This window comes from Trichosurus vulpecula, chromosome 1 (genome assembly GCF_011100635.1).
Source record: "Trichosurus vulpecula isolate mTriVul1 chromosome 1, mTriVul1.pri, whole genome shotgun sequence".
Classification (NCBI taxonomy): domain Eukaryota; kingdom Metazoa; phylum Chordata; class Mammalia; order Diprotodontia; family Phalangeridae; genus Trichosurus; species Trichosurus vulpecula.
The window spans coordinates 337860957-337875994 of record NC_050573.1 but is presented as its reverse complement, the minus strand read 5'-3'; the positions used below and the strand labels follow the sequence as shown (position 1 = coordinate 337875994).

The 15038-nt window shown below is 35.9% G+C and overlaps 1 protein-coding gene across 1 annotated transcript in view; it reads left to right on the top strand.

Moving 5' to 3' along the window:
• TRIO (trio Rho guanine nucleotide exchange factor) overlaps window positions 1-15038 on the top strand; it is a 288299-nt gene that overhangs the window by 147708 nt on the left and 125553 nt on the right. The window contains exons 21-28 of the mRNA XM_036745208.1: window positions 2443-2637; window positions 2768-2883; window positions 3610-3676; window positions 4276-4385; window positions 6740-6809; window positions 7231-7320; window positions 11256-11348; window positions 14085-14196. Coding sequence (XP_036601103.1) covers window positions 2443-2637; window positions 2768-2883; window positions 3610-3676; window positions 4276-4385; window positions 6740-6809; window positions 7231-7320; window positions 11256-11348; window positions 14085-14196 — 853 coding nt within the window. The remainder of the gene's footprint in view (window positions 1-2442; window positions 2638-2767; window positions 2884-3609; window positions 3677-4275; window positions 4386-6739; window positions 6810-7230; window positions 7321-11255; window positions 11349-14084; window positions 14197-15038) is intronic.

Genomic DNA, 15038 nt, shown 5'->3' with positions numbered 1-15038 from the left:
GCTATTTTGTGTAGTTCTAGAATTGGTTCAGAGCCATTTTTTATAGGTTTTTGGAGGGACTTGACAGGAAGCTCATGCTAGTCCCTGCTTTTCAGCTGCCATCTTGGCTCTGCCCCCCATCCCTTCTTTTATTTTGTATTACCCTGTGTATTACCCCTACCCAGTAGAGTGTAAATTGCTTAAAGGGTAGAGAATTTATTTTTTAAGTTTCTCTATTCCTAGCATTTTGCATAGTCAGCACTTAATAGATGTTTTTTGAATGAATGAATGAAACCCTATGTGGCATCTCTGTACACTCTGAGCTGGCAAATATGTGGCATCTTGAAGAACCCATCCTTAGCTCACCTTTTTGGAAAAGTCCTGCATTAATCTTGTTTTTTTGTGAATATGAAAGCCCAGTAATAATAACAAATTATAAACTAAATTGTTCAGAAGTTGCACTTTCAAGACAAATTTTACTTTTTTATTTCCTTGTAATCAGGCTTTTCTTAGCGTATCTACAAAGTTATCAGATTGTTGACAAGTCAAAAAATTTATTCCACAAGTAGTTTGTGTGTGTATATGTGTGTGTGTTTCTCCCATGCTACCCAACTTCATCTCAGTCCTACCTTAGGCAAATGCTGGAAAAGTATTAATATGGCTATTTTAAAAGCTGCATCCACTTTTCCCAAATGAAAAGCTTTAGAAAAAGAGTACTAATGAATCTTGCCTGGTCATGTTTTCATATCCTGAGTTTTGTTTTTGCACGCTTATTATTTGAAATGTCAACATTTATGAGCTGCCTTTTAAAGGCATCTCCCATCCCAGGAAAGTAATATTTATGATACACTTGAAAAGAGAGCCAAATGCTGGGAGTTATAAGCCATTTTGTTTGTGCTAGATATATGTTTAATGTCAAAAAAAGAAAACACTTTAGAGGCTGCGCAATGAATCTTGGACCAAATCCTTTCATTTTATAAGTCAAGAAGATAATTTTTTCTTGAATTTAGAACTCTGACCTATATCCCAGGATTTGCTTACCTTCGATGCATTTCCCCTTGGCCAGTCATAAAGATAGTGCAGTCAGAGTTCGGCTAAAAATTATGTTCAACAGTAGAAGATATGCAGATAGAATTTCTAACTTTACTTATTGGAAATGGCAGTAGGAGTCTCATGATGTCAGTAAATGAAGTGGAGTTACCAGAAAGATGTGTTTAGTTGACTCAATTTTGTGAATTTGCTGCCCCATATTTAATAAGATCATCGATTAGAGCTGGAAGGCACCATAGTTCATCAAGTCCAACTCTTCTATTGCACAGATGAGGAGACCAAGACCCAGAAAAAATGAGTGACTTCCCCAGGGTAACGCAGCAGTCAGTGTCAGACCAAGGTCTTCTTGACTCCAACCAGAATTTCCTAATGTGCCACACTGCCTGTGATATTTAACTGTCCTTGTGTGCCTGGTTACCAGTGAATAGATTATAGGTTTGGAAGGGGTCTCATCTAACCCTTCCATTTTACATATGAAGAGACTGGGACCCATGGAGGCTGAGTGACTTTGCTGAAGGTCATGCAGATAGAATCAGGATTTGAAACCAGGTCATCTGTCTCTAGAGCTAGTGTTCTTTCCACTATAATTCTCTATATTCTCTTTCTGTTTAAGTGAAACATGGTATATTTCTTCATCTTTGCCACCAAGATATTTCTATGTCAAAGAGCAGACGAGGGTGGGACTGGCTTTTTGAGATAATTTTAACAGGTGAATCAATTTTGGTCCAGGCCCATTGTGGTTTAATAAAGGGGTGGGGTGGGGCAGGGAATGGGCCTTGGGGTGCAAAAAGCAATTTTAATCGTTGGTTTTCCAGAGTACCTGCTATGCACACAGTACAATAGTTGTTCTTAGCAGAAGAAAGTCTCTAATCCCCAGAAAATTACATAGACTATTCATGCATGAAATCACTGAGATCCACTGTCGTGGACTCACATGGAACCAAGTACATATAAACATAAAGTGTAAGTATCCATCTTCATTTAAAGGAGTAAGCAGAGTCAACCATGGAATGATTCTTGGAATCCCCAAATTTAGGCTTGAATTTTCAAGGAGTGCAGTAGTCAAAAAGGAGAGTAATAATGATGCCAACTATTGAGGTTAAAACGTATTGTTAGAGAAGACTATAGAACTTTCCATTGATGACTAAAAAAAAGCAAACCAATCACATGCCCATTGATACAGAATGAATGAGAAAAGTAGTGCTTTTTGGAACCAGGGATGGACTAACTATGTAACTCTCCAGGTCCTTTCTAGTTCTGTGATTTCATTCTAGGTTTTCACCAACAACAGTCCTTTTCATTTTTAAAGAAGCAAATTGTAGGTGACTAGCCATAATATTCCAGGTTTCTGGTATTTGAGTTGAATTTACTTCACAATACTTTCCTGTTTTGTTTTGTTTTGTTTTTTCACAGCAAACCAAAGAGAGGGTAAAGCTGTTGATACAGCTGGCTGATGGCTTTTGTGAAAAGGGGCATGCCCATGCAGCAGAGATTAAAAAATGTGTCACTGCTGTGGATAAAAGGTACAGAGATTTCTCTCTGCGGATGGAAAAATATAGGACTTCTTTGGAAAAGGCTCTGGGGATCTCTTCAGATTCCAATAAATCGGTAAGTTTCCCCGTGTGGACTGAATAAATCAAATATATTCTACTTGATGACCCCTTTGCTGATTAAATAACCAAGCTCATCTTCTCTTTTGTACCCTCCAACTCTACTGGGTTCCCCTTTTTCCATACAGAGTAAAAGCCTTCAGCTGGATATAATCCCAGCCAGTGTCCCTGGGTCAGAAGTCAAACTGCGGGATGCTGCTCATGAACTTAATGAAGAAAAGCGAAAATCTGCTCGCAGAAAAGAGTAAGGCATTTGCAGATTTAACCTGAGTCCTTCATACAGAGGATGAAGCTTGTTATCTGACTAATACTATCGTTTCATCAATTTATGTGTTCTCTGAAATCAAATGCCACAAGTCTCTTTGATTTTCACGTAGAAGCATTATGCCCATCTCTTCACCTGGTTCAGAAATAGTATAATTTTCTCCCCGTTTAACTATCCCCCTTTGATTTGGGTGCTGACAAACCTCTTTTAGTTATTTTGAAACCATCATATTGTAAGTTAGCAGTAAAATTTAACTATTAGAACAAGGCTAAATTATAGGCATAAAGTTCCAATGGTTAACCTTTTAGGAACTGAATTATACTAAATTTTTATTAAAAAATAGGATTTATCCTACTCTTTTCCTAAATAATTTTGGTCTCAAATCTTTGGTTTTCTCTGAAGTGATAGGTGAGATCTCTTACAGGACTGTCTTTCCTGGGTGAGCGTAGACATAGACCCATACAATCTTCTCAGATTCGAATTATGTTTTGTATTATATCACATATATCATGCCACACTGATGGTTAAACTATCAACATTGTTGTTTTTTATTGATATTTAACAGAAGAGAAAATAGTATATTTAGTATTTTTGTGTATAGTGTATGTGCATGTGTACACACACACATGCACGCACGCATGCACACACACACACCATTATCTATTCAAGCTCTTTTGAGTAATATACCCTCTTGTTCACTTTAAGGTTCATAATGGCTGAATTAATTCAGACTGAAAAGGCTTATGTGAGAGACCTTCGGGAATGTATGGATGTAAGTGGTTGTTGTTGGCTTTTTTTTTTCTTAAATGTAGCCTAATTATGTTGAGCTCCTGATCCTTACAGTTTTTTTAAATTAGTAACTCTCATTAACCCCAGCCACTTAGACTCTTTAGAGACCTTACGAATAATAATTCATGACTGTCCCCTTCTGTGGAGGGTTTAAATTTGTTTGGGGGTTCAGCAGAGATGATACAGCATTAATTCTTTCATCCCATTTATCACATGGTTGACTGGCTGACACCCTTTTTGTGTAGAATTTTTGAGCCATTTCATGGAAACTTGCCCAGTAATTGTAATGGGTAAATAACATTCAGCAGTTGCTGTTATACCATGTGATCACGTCTCATGCCATGATGTGTATTAATTCTGATATCCTGAGGCTCTTCAGAAAGCTACGCAAAGTGCAAGATGTAGCCACAGTCTTGAGTAAGAATACCAGTTTAAAGAGCTTCTTTAAAAATCTGGCATTTGTAAAATTAGTGTCTTGAGTTTTGTTTCTCTTTGCACGTTAGTGATAAGTAGTCATTTTTAAGTGTCAGAAGTATCTGCTTCTTGGTAATGTGATAATCTATGTCTTTCCCTCCCTGTCAGACATATCTGTGGGAAATGACCAGCGGTGTTGAGGAGATCCCACCTGGCATTGTAAACAAAGAACATATTATCTTCGGAAACATGCAGGAAATCTATGAGTTTCATAATAAGTGAGTGGCTTTTATCTTTGAAAAGCATGTTATTTTCTAAATCAAGACACTTCTCTGGAGATTTCCCTTAAAAAACAGAAGTTTTATCTGTGTTTAGCATTTATTTCTGTAGCTTCTGATGAAATCTGCTTGAATGAAAGCTCTGTTTCATGTAAGTGGCACATCACTAACTACATAACAGAAATCCATGGGTTCAGAGGAACTGCTGTTCCTGTATTTGTTTTCTACTGTCGTGGAAACTGGGGAAATATCTGAATAGAAAACCCAGTAGCCTTCTTTCCTCTCACTGAGCAATCAATGGCTCGTTAACCACTTTATTAGGGTCAAGTGGGAGATGCTGTAACTGGACCAAGCTCTCCATTGCTTTAGCTGCCCCTCATAATTTCCTTTTAGATAACAAGCATGAAGAAGCCACTGATATGAGGGCTTTTTTCCATCACTCTTCCCAGCTGAAAATGTGGATATACTTCCTCTAAATGCCCTGCGTGCCAGGCTCTGCATAAAAACAAGGCAAAAAATGTCACAAGAGTCGTAACTACAGTAGTATGAGGATTCTGGAGGTAGAAGAGATGATGTTTAGCGGTGGGGACCAGCAAAGGTTTTATGAAGGAAAGGAGGTTTGAACTGAACTTTTAAACTGGGTATGATATCAGCAGGCAGGCAATGTAGAAGGGACAGAAAGAAATAAGACTGAGGCAAGAGGAAGGTATGGGATTTATCTGAGAAAGAATGAATAGGATTGACGAGGTCATTAGGAGAGTCATTGAAAGTAAGACTGAGAATTAATTTTGGGTACAGGCATGGATATCTTGAATGCTGTGCTAATGGTTTGTAATTCAATAGGCATTTGGAAATTTTTTTGAGTATAGAAGTGAGATAATCAATGCTGTACATAAATAAGAAAAGCAAGGATTTATTGAGGACCTACTAGGTGCCAGGCAGCGTGCTAGGCACTTTATAAATATTATTTCATTTGGTCCTCATAGCACCCTTGGTTTGTGCCATTAATATGAGCTGTTACGGTCCTCATTTTATAGTTAAGAAACTGATGCAAACAGGTCAAGGGACTTGCCTAGGGTCATGTAGCTAGTGAGTGTCAGGCAGGATTCAAACTCAAGTCCTCCTGACTCCAGACCCAACACCCTATGCTACCTCTAGAGTGATAGCGAAGTGGTGTGTAGAATCAAAAGATGGGGGGAAGCCGGAGGCAGAGGGTAAGAAGTCCAGATCAAAGGTAAATAAGGCCAGAATTGAGGTTATTGAAGTTGTGGGTCTAACACTCCTAGTATGGACAGGTCCTGTATCTTCTCTAAGCTTCAGTTTTTTTGTGGGCTTTTTTTGTATTTATAAAATAAAGATAATAGTACTTGTACCATCAGCTTCACAAATAAGGTTTCTATGAACTTAAAAAACTTCTTGATAATTAGAGCTATCCAGAAACGGAAATGGGATGCTTTGGGAGGTGCTAAGCCCCCTCTGGCTAGATGTCCTCAGGTGAAGTCGGGATGAACACTGGTTGAATATGTTGGGAAAGTTGGGGGGGCGGGACTGTGATTTTTCAGGCAAAAGATAGCCTCTGTGGGCCTTTCTTGCTCAGATATTCTTATATATGTGCGACTTCTTATTATCATTAAAGTCTCAGTCTTAACAGTCCTCCTTATCATGTTATAATTGTCCTTTGTATTTCAGTTAATCAAAAAACATTATAAAGTGCCTGTCATGTGCCAGGAACCCTGCTGGGTGCTGGGGATAAAACTGCAAAGAATGAAACAACCCCTGAGAGCATCTATTTTTACTTTTGCTTTAAGGTTTTAAAACATTTTATATGCATTGTCCTTAATCCTCACAAGACACTAAACACTTATAATATAATTAATCTTGATGTGTTTGGTCTAATTTCGGTCAAACATCCCTTGGCAATATCATAATCACGATTAAAACACTTTGAATAAAAACATGGAAGCTCTTTCATGCCTCCCTGGACCCCAAGGCCTCATCATAGCGTAAAAATGGCCTCAGTGGCTTTGTCAGGGGAGCATAAACTCTTGTAGTGTCTATAGCTGGAAAAGCTTTTGAGGGCAGGCCCCAATAATGCCTGTCGTTTGACTACCAGCCTTTTTTAAGGTTCGTCACCACAGGGTTGGCCGCTAAGTAATAATGTTTTCTTTTCTTTCCTTCTTTTTTTTGCTTTTTGGCCAAAGCAACTCTTTAATCCATCTACACACAGACATGGAAGAGTTGCATTCTGCATTGGAGGAGAGACCAGTTAGCATATTGCTAAACTCCTGGATTCTTAGCATATGAAATTATTCAACTATCTATTGCATCATGATATTATTTTTTCTTCTCCGCAGCATATTTTTAAAAGAGCTGGAAAAGTATGAACAGCTACCAGAAGATGTTGGACATTGCTTCGTTACTTGGGTAATGAAATCCCAGCCATTGTTGGGTCAGAAAACTTAATGCTATATGGGGTAGTGTAAAGGATTTTTATTGCTCTTTGATGTCTATTAATTCACCCACCCACTGCTGAATACTGGATACAACATGTAAACAAGTTCAGTACCTCTCTCCTGAAATTACATTTTAAAAACAGGGATTTTGTTTTTTTGAGGAAAAATTGTTAACTTTATCTTTAATAGTTTAGCCAATGAAGCAGTGATTATCAGCAGGGTGAGCTTTTGTGATTGTAGAAGCTTTTTGTTTTAAAGCAGACTTTGTTATTCGTATTTGTGGTGTTTTTCTTCTTAAACTGTTGCTTTTTACAAAGCATTTGCTCATAATGTGGATTCTTGCAGTTCAAGAAAGGTTCTTACATAAAATGTTCAAACTTTTCGTTTTACAGGCAGACAAGTTTCAGATGTATGTCACATATTGTAAAAATAAGCCAGATTCTACTCAGCTGATATTAGAGCATGCAGGATCCTATTTTGATGTAAGTATAAAATAACTTTTCTAAATTAGCATGAATGTGAATGAAATTTTACAGGCAGTTTACACACCAAATTGACACCTAAACTTCACATGATGTAGCACAGATCAATGGTGTCAAACTCAAAAACAGATCTCCACATTGACTTCTTATTGTTGTTCAATCATTCAGTCCTGTTAGACTCTTTGTGACCCTATGAACCATAGTACACCAATGCTGTATATGAAGTTTTCTTAGCAAAGATACTGGAGTGGCTGGCCATTTCCACTTCCAGTGACTTAAAAAAAAACGTAAATTACCATTATCTGTGTTTTATTGTATTTTTATTTATTTTGATAAACATTTCTCAATTATAATTCAGTTCTTTTTCACCAGCCCTCAGGAGTTTTGTAGATTGAGTTTGACATAAATCATTTCAAGCTACAACTATCAGCTATTTTGTAGTGACTTTTATACTATTTTATATTTAAATGTGAAATGTAATTTTAAAGGAAATTATTCAGCAACAATGAGGTATGTTTGAATAAGTAAAATCTATCAATCTGGAAGCATAACATTTACATACATATACAGGCATTAATTTTATTACTGATATTACTGACTTGAACTTTTATAGTGGAAAATATGACACTAACTTCTTTGTCTTCTTACTTTAAAGTAGAAATGTCCCTGAATTTTAAAAATAGCCTCTTTCTGCTTTGTTTTAATGTTGGCATCAGTGGCCAAATATAGCACAAGATTACACATCCTACAAATTGGCACCATAGACAACTGCAGCTTTATGTCAGGTTCATAAACCTTGCTCGGATAAGTCCTATTTGTTTCAGGAAGAACAAAGAGTTTGTGAAGGTTATTTTGTATTAAAAATCATGAAGCTCGATGACTTTCTTGACTCCTAGAAAATTTGATGAATTTCAAGTTGTTAGCTAAAGGTGTACCACTGTGAATTTAAAGACAGACTCATTTGAATTCCACTTATAATAGTCCTAAATCGGCCATAGAGAAATTAGGCAATAGATAAAAGTGGTTTATTAGACAGCTTTACCTTTGTGCTTATACCAAGGAACATTGTCATATTCTCTCCTTAACCTCTCATCTTTAAGATAGGATTCTCAATCTTTAGGAGCTTGATAGGATTTAAGTATGGACCTTCCAATAAATGATTTCTTCATGTTCCTTCAGATGCTATGAAATCTCTGAGTTTTTGTTATCTTTGCAGCCAGTGGTAATATATTGCTTTCATCGATTCTAAATCCACTAGAAGCTTAATGCTGTTTTTGTCTTTGTGTGAGAGCTTTAATGTTTCACATTAACTGGGGTCTCTTCAAGACTATATTGAACCCAAAAATTCTATGCACAGAGGAAGAGTTATTTCTAGAGACTTAGGCTGTGGTAACATATGCTACATTTAAAATTTGAAGGCCAAAAAATTTTAGAAGCCTCCATTATCCTTGGAATTTAACAATAAGTGAACTTATGAATGTATACGTTATAGATTTTATCAGTGTCTTGTTGGTATTTCTAAAAGAAACTTCTGAAAGGTAATTTTCTATTGTATCTCCCTCCTTCCTTTCAAGTTCATTGTGTTTTCCTTAGCTCATATAGGGAATGTATCATTGACCAATGAGGGGTCAGTCAATCAATAAGCATTTATCTTTGTGAGACATAATTTTTAGCAAAATCATGTTCTGTTTAGAATGACAGGAACTAAATAAAAAGGAAAAATGCCTACTAATTCACACATGAGAGTATGTTTTTTGTAGATAAATGCAGTTCACCTGAGTTGTCATCTATCATAAATAATCCTAATTACAAAAATCCCACTAAGCTTCGTTTATGATAACTATGTTCTGTGATCAGTGTTCATATCCAGAGGAAATATATTCAGCATAATTTATCTAGGTTTGTATGAATAATTATTAGACTGGCTTAATTTAAAGCACTTTGGAAAATGTAAAGTACTCTTGACATGTGAGCTATTATTATTAAATAGCAGAAGGAGCTAAGCAGTAGGAATCAGAATCAGAGATATTTCACTAATGAGTTATATGGTCTTAGGCTAGTCATTCTTATCCAAAAACTTCTCAGACAAATCATTCAGTGTCATCCTGGGTAAAATGAAGGAGTATGATTAGGCAATCACTAAGGTTCTTTCCATCTCTAAATTCTCTGATTCTATGACTGAAAATTTGAGAAATATTTCTTGAGTAATATAACCTTTCCCTAGACTAATTACAGTCATATGTTTTAAGCACATTTTCAGAGAAGCAGAGTGTTTGTATTATTTTTAGAAACTTCTTTCATAGATGAGTTTTATTCATGAAATAAACTAAATGTAACAAAATCTCAAAAGTGAACTGTGATTTTTGAGAGTCATTGTGGATAGGGAGCTGGCCTTGGATCTAGGAAGATGCATGCAAGTATCACCTCTGATGCAGTCTGGATTGTCTGGCCCTGGGCAAGTCACATAACATCTTAGTGCTCACGTGGCTCACTGGCTTCATGTGACCCACCACATCCCCAAGTACAGCCTTAACCACATAAAAATATAATTAGAAAAATTTAAAAGAAGAAATAAAAATACAAGAAAACATAGCTAATATTACATTTTTAAATTGTTAGTATGTGGCCCACAGGATCTTTATGTATAGTTTCGTGGTCTCCATTACATTCAATTTTGACATCCACTGCTGGAAGCAACCTTCTATAAGTCAAGGGAATGGTGCCAAAATGCATTGGCAGGATGAGTTTTCTCATCTGCGAGGTTCCCTATACCTTTGAAAACACAGAGCCAGTCCCTATCCACATAATCTATAATAATGGGTTTTTATATCAGCATATTAAATTCATTCATTTATATGTTATTTTTAAATCTTCCATTTTTGAAACATTAATATAAGAACACCTTAATAATAAGTAGCATTAGCCAAGTTGAACTGAAATGACTGAAGCTAGAACAAATTCCATATTTTTCATTTAGCCTACCTAAGCTGTATCATTTAATTGAAGGAGGGAGAGTTTATTTTGTATTCTGTCTGCATTATTTCATCAACATAGCTACATTGCTACTGAGGAGCTGGCAACTTGGCAGTGATTAGTTCTCCCCCTGGTGGCTTTACAACTGCAATCACTTTTTTAGGTCTTTCCTTCCTATCTCCTTTCACAAATAAACTCTACTTGACTAATCATAAGCAAAGATATATTTCATGGTTGGTTAAGTTTAAATAGACACCATCATAAATATACATATAGTCTCATAATATATTTTTAAATGTTCAAATGTGGTTTTGATGTCCAATTTGAAAGATAGGAATTAGTGTCCAAACAATTGGAAAAGCCAACTTTTACATTTTTTTAACAGTTACATATTTTTACATATTTTACAATTGGGAGGAAAGTGGAAAACTTTAATAAAATTATAATTTGTGCCACTAAAATTTTAGAGCATGTTGAGAAGAAAGCAAGGTTTTAAATTAGATTGAAAGCTGAACTGGTGTATTATTGAGAAACCAAACAAAACAAAGAAAATCTGAGGGCACAGAGTTAAAGGTCATGAAATTCAAATTTGACACAGCATATAAAGAAAAGCCACATGAGAACTGGTGATTAAATTTACGTGGTCATATTATCAATGATGTCACTATGTGGGGATGGTAAGATTGAGAAATTAAATTCTGTTAATAATGAGAAATGTATGGGGAAAATTTTCACGTTAGATATAACCACCTTTAAATGTAGGGATCAATGAGTAGGTGTGTGTGGAGGAGTGTGCATGTAGTAAATTCTTTGATGCACAAAAGTGATCTATATTCTCAAATTAGAGTCTGTAGGAATGAATGTAACTGAAAAGTCTCTTCCTTTATTATAAACATATATTGTGCAAAATTCTGTGTTTTTTTCCCTGAATTAAGATGTTCAAATCTTACTGTTTTATACAGGAGATACAACAACGGCATGGACTAGCCAACTCCATTTCTTCGTACCTTATTAAGCCTGTCCAGCGAATAACAAAATATCAGCTCCTTTTAAAAGTATGTATTGTGATATTTTGGGTTCTGAACTTTTCTGAACTATATATTAGAGGGCAAAACTCCCTCCTAATATCTTTAAAATATTCCTCAGTTTGTATGCTATATATGTTTCTCAGAAAACTGGAAAGATAGTCTGAATATTAATTGTGTATTTTTGAACAACTTTTGTTAAAACTAATCATTTGCTAGTTTTAAGACTTTATGCCTTGGTTACACGTATTGACTTCTATCAAGTCTGACCATCTTTCTTAGAATCTAATTATCTGTAAGAACAAAAGTGTACACAAATTTTCATTCACAAATTTCCTAAGAATTTAGTATAATGGATAGATTAGAGCGAAATGCTTATGATCAATACATAGTATACTTGCTAGATATAGAAGTACTTTACAATGTATTAATATTTGTCGTTTGGTGATTTCATTCATGTCTGACTCTTTGTGACCCCCCCGTTTGGGGTTTTCTTGGCAAAGACACCAAAGTGGTTTGTTGTTGCCTTCTCCAGCTCATTTTGCAGATGAGGAAACAGAGGCAAACAGGGTTAAGTGATTTGCCTAGGGTCATACAGCTAGTAAATGTCTGAAGTCAGATTTGAGCTCAGGAACATGAGTCTTCCTGATTCCAGGCTTGGCTCTCTATCCATTGTGCCATGTAACTGCCCCATATTCAGAGTACACTGTAATAAGTTGATTGTGAGTTCTGACAGGCTTTTGCATATAGTGAAAGTTATACATATACAATTTTCAAGACAAAAGATATTAATGAAGACATAGTTTTATGAGACAGACTTTTTGAGAAATATTTTTATTATGAGAAAAAAGTAATTACAGAAAACTTTTAAAAGTTACTATACCAGAGACAAAAATAAATAAATGACTATAGTCAAGCCAAGTAATCCCCACAACCCTACTGTATGGTTTTAGCTTCTCAGTGCCAAAGCATGTACTAAGGGTAAGACAGTGGAGGAAAAGTAAAGAGGCTAGAATGTCTGCAGGAAGAAGGGCACTGCTAAAATTTGTATATAAAAATCTACCTTCGGGTTTTAGTGACTCTGTGTTATATAGAAAAATGATAGTAGTTTTGTCTCATTTATTATTTCCATAAAGAATATTTCATATAAATTCTCATCTAGTCAAATAATTTTAACTTCTTTTTATTCTTAAAATTAATTTTATGCTCATTAATGTTTCAGCAAGGTAATATTTTTAAACTATTTGAATTTTGAATAAGGAGAGCTTTATGTCAATAATGTTAATCTTATTAAACTGCTTTTTAAAGCTATTTTTCATTACTCTATGTAAAATAATGTATAATATAAAATAGTGTATAAAATAATGTGACATTTTGTTAAAAATAATCTTGCTTTTCAGTATAATTAAATGACTTTTCTCATGGTCCTTCTACATTGTATTAAGAACCTTGGATCAGGAGTCAAGAGACTTCAAATCATGGTTCTGCTTCTATTTTCTGTCATAGGGCATCTCATTGCCCCTCCCCCATCCTCAGTTTCCCCTTTTCTGAAATGATACCGGTGGATCAGATGATCTTTAAAAGATCCTTCTGGCTTTTAATTCTATGATCCTGTGACCTAGCGTGGAACTGAAAGTATTGTACCGTCTGTGACATTCTGCCTTACACTTATGTCCCCCTCTCAAGATCATCATTAATAATAATAGTAATAATAATTCTCAAAGTACTTTTCCTTATTGGTGATGATGGTGGTGGTGATGATGGCAGCAGCAACATAGTGTAACGGATAGACAACTGTCACCTCTGTTCATATTCCCTCTGACACATACTGACCGTGTGACCCCTGGGCAAGTCCCAGGCAACTCTGCCAGACTGTAAGTCACAGAGAAAGGTGCTGACCTTCATTAATAACAAAAGTCTCTTACATGCTGGTGAAATAAATCACTGGTCTGGAAATTAACAACAGCAGCAGCAAGACTAATAATGGAGGAGGATGAACTGATAATGTATCTGTGGAATTAACAAACTATGGAATTCTGTTACTTTATTATCACTCTATAATATGATTCTCCCAAAGGAAAATCTGAAATGTAGCTTCACGTGGATCTCCTAAGGAAAATCTTAGTTTAAACTTTGAGGTTTTTTCTTAAAAATAAAAAGTCACACGCAAAGCGATTACCATGACTGTGAAACTCTTGCAGTATTAATATTATTGGGGCATCTTAATGACAGTTCTAAATCCAGATCCACTATTTTATTGGTGTTGGGACCTCTCGGCCAATTAATTCCCTATCCTGATTCACACCTCCAGCTAATCTGCAACTTTTAGTCTTAGAGAGTTTTCTGGAACATAGAGAGGTTAAGTGATTTGCCCAGGGTCAGACAGTCAAGATGTGGCGCTTAATATGTTTTGCATGATTTCACGTGCATTATTAATATTATATTGCTTGCCTTCTCAATGAGTGAGGGGTGGCTGGAGGAAGGGAAAGAATTCGGAACTTGATTTTTTTTTTTAATGAATGTTAAAAATAAATAATAAATTCATTAAAAGGGGCAGGGCGGACATGTCTTTCTTACTTTGAGGTGTGCTCCCAATCCATCATCTTAGGGTGTTTCTTTCCACATACTATTTCAACCAAAACCAAACTTCTGTAAAACCAAACGTTGTTGGCAGAGCATTTTGTGGGCAGTATCCGTGTCTCTTTATATTCTTTCTTTGAGAACCCATTCTATACATGTCAGTTCATGAGTGTGTATCTTCTGTAGGAGCTGCTCACCTGCTGTGAAGAAGGCAAAGGCGAAATTAAAGATGGCCTCGAGGTGATGCTCAGTGTGCCAAAACGAGCCAACGATGCCATGCACCTTAGCATGCTTGAAGGTGAGAAGTATCTTCCTAAAGTTTGTATTAGATTTATATGAATCATCTAGAAAGGAATGTTCTGAATTATTGGAAATCTGGAGCTGTTATTTATCACTTTGCCTAACTTTATTTTTTTGGTTTTATTGGGCTTTGTTTTGTTTTTGTTTTTTTTTTTGCTCATTTTACATTTTAAAGTTGGTAGGAACTTTGGGGTTATCTGGTCCAAATTCCCCAGTACAGTAAGAATCCCCTCTACTCTTCCCCTCCTCCCCCATCTCCCTTCCTCTGATGGGACATTTTGCTTAAAGATATCCATTTCTTAAACTTTTAAGTCTACGAACTTGTCAGAGATGTGTAAGGCTGGTCCTACTGGGTTCTCTGATACTTGGCCTTAGAGTAGATTTATATTCCTGAGGACAAAATGCTTTGCTCCTCCCTGGCGTGCTAGCATGGTGTAACAGGAGCCCATGGATTAATCTCCACCTTGAATGTCAACAACACTCCTGAAAGGCCTACTGCATTTCCTCATTTTGCTCCTTTTAGAAACAGATCAAGAAGTCTGAGCAATATGGGAGTTTGTGTTCCTTGCCTATGCTTATTTGTTATAAGAGTTTTGCCTTTTCTTTTTCTGCCTGTGGGAAGGTGAAAAGAAATAAATAAATGCTTGATAGGTGAAAAAAAATTGATTTTTCAAAAAACCGTTTGAGTTGGTAGCCATGTAAGGCCGCCCTCTATGGGGAAACATCTCTAAAGAAAAATGTAGGCAAAAGAGCCTTGAGAGATCGTATTTATTACTTCTTATAACCCTGCTTTGAAAATAAATGTAGTACTTTATTTATTCTTCAGTAGTAACCCCAGAT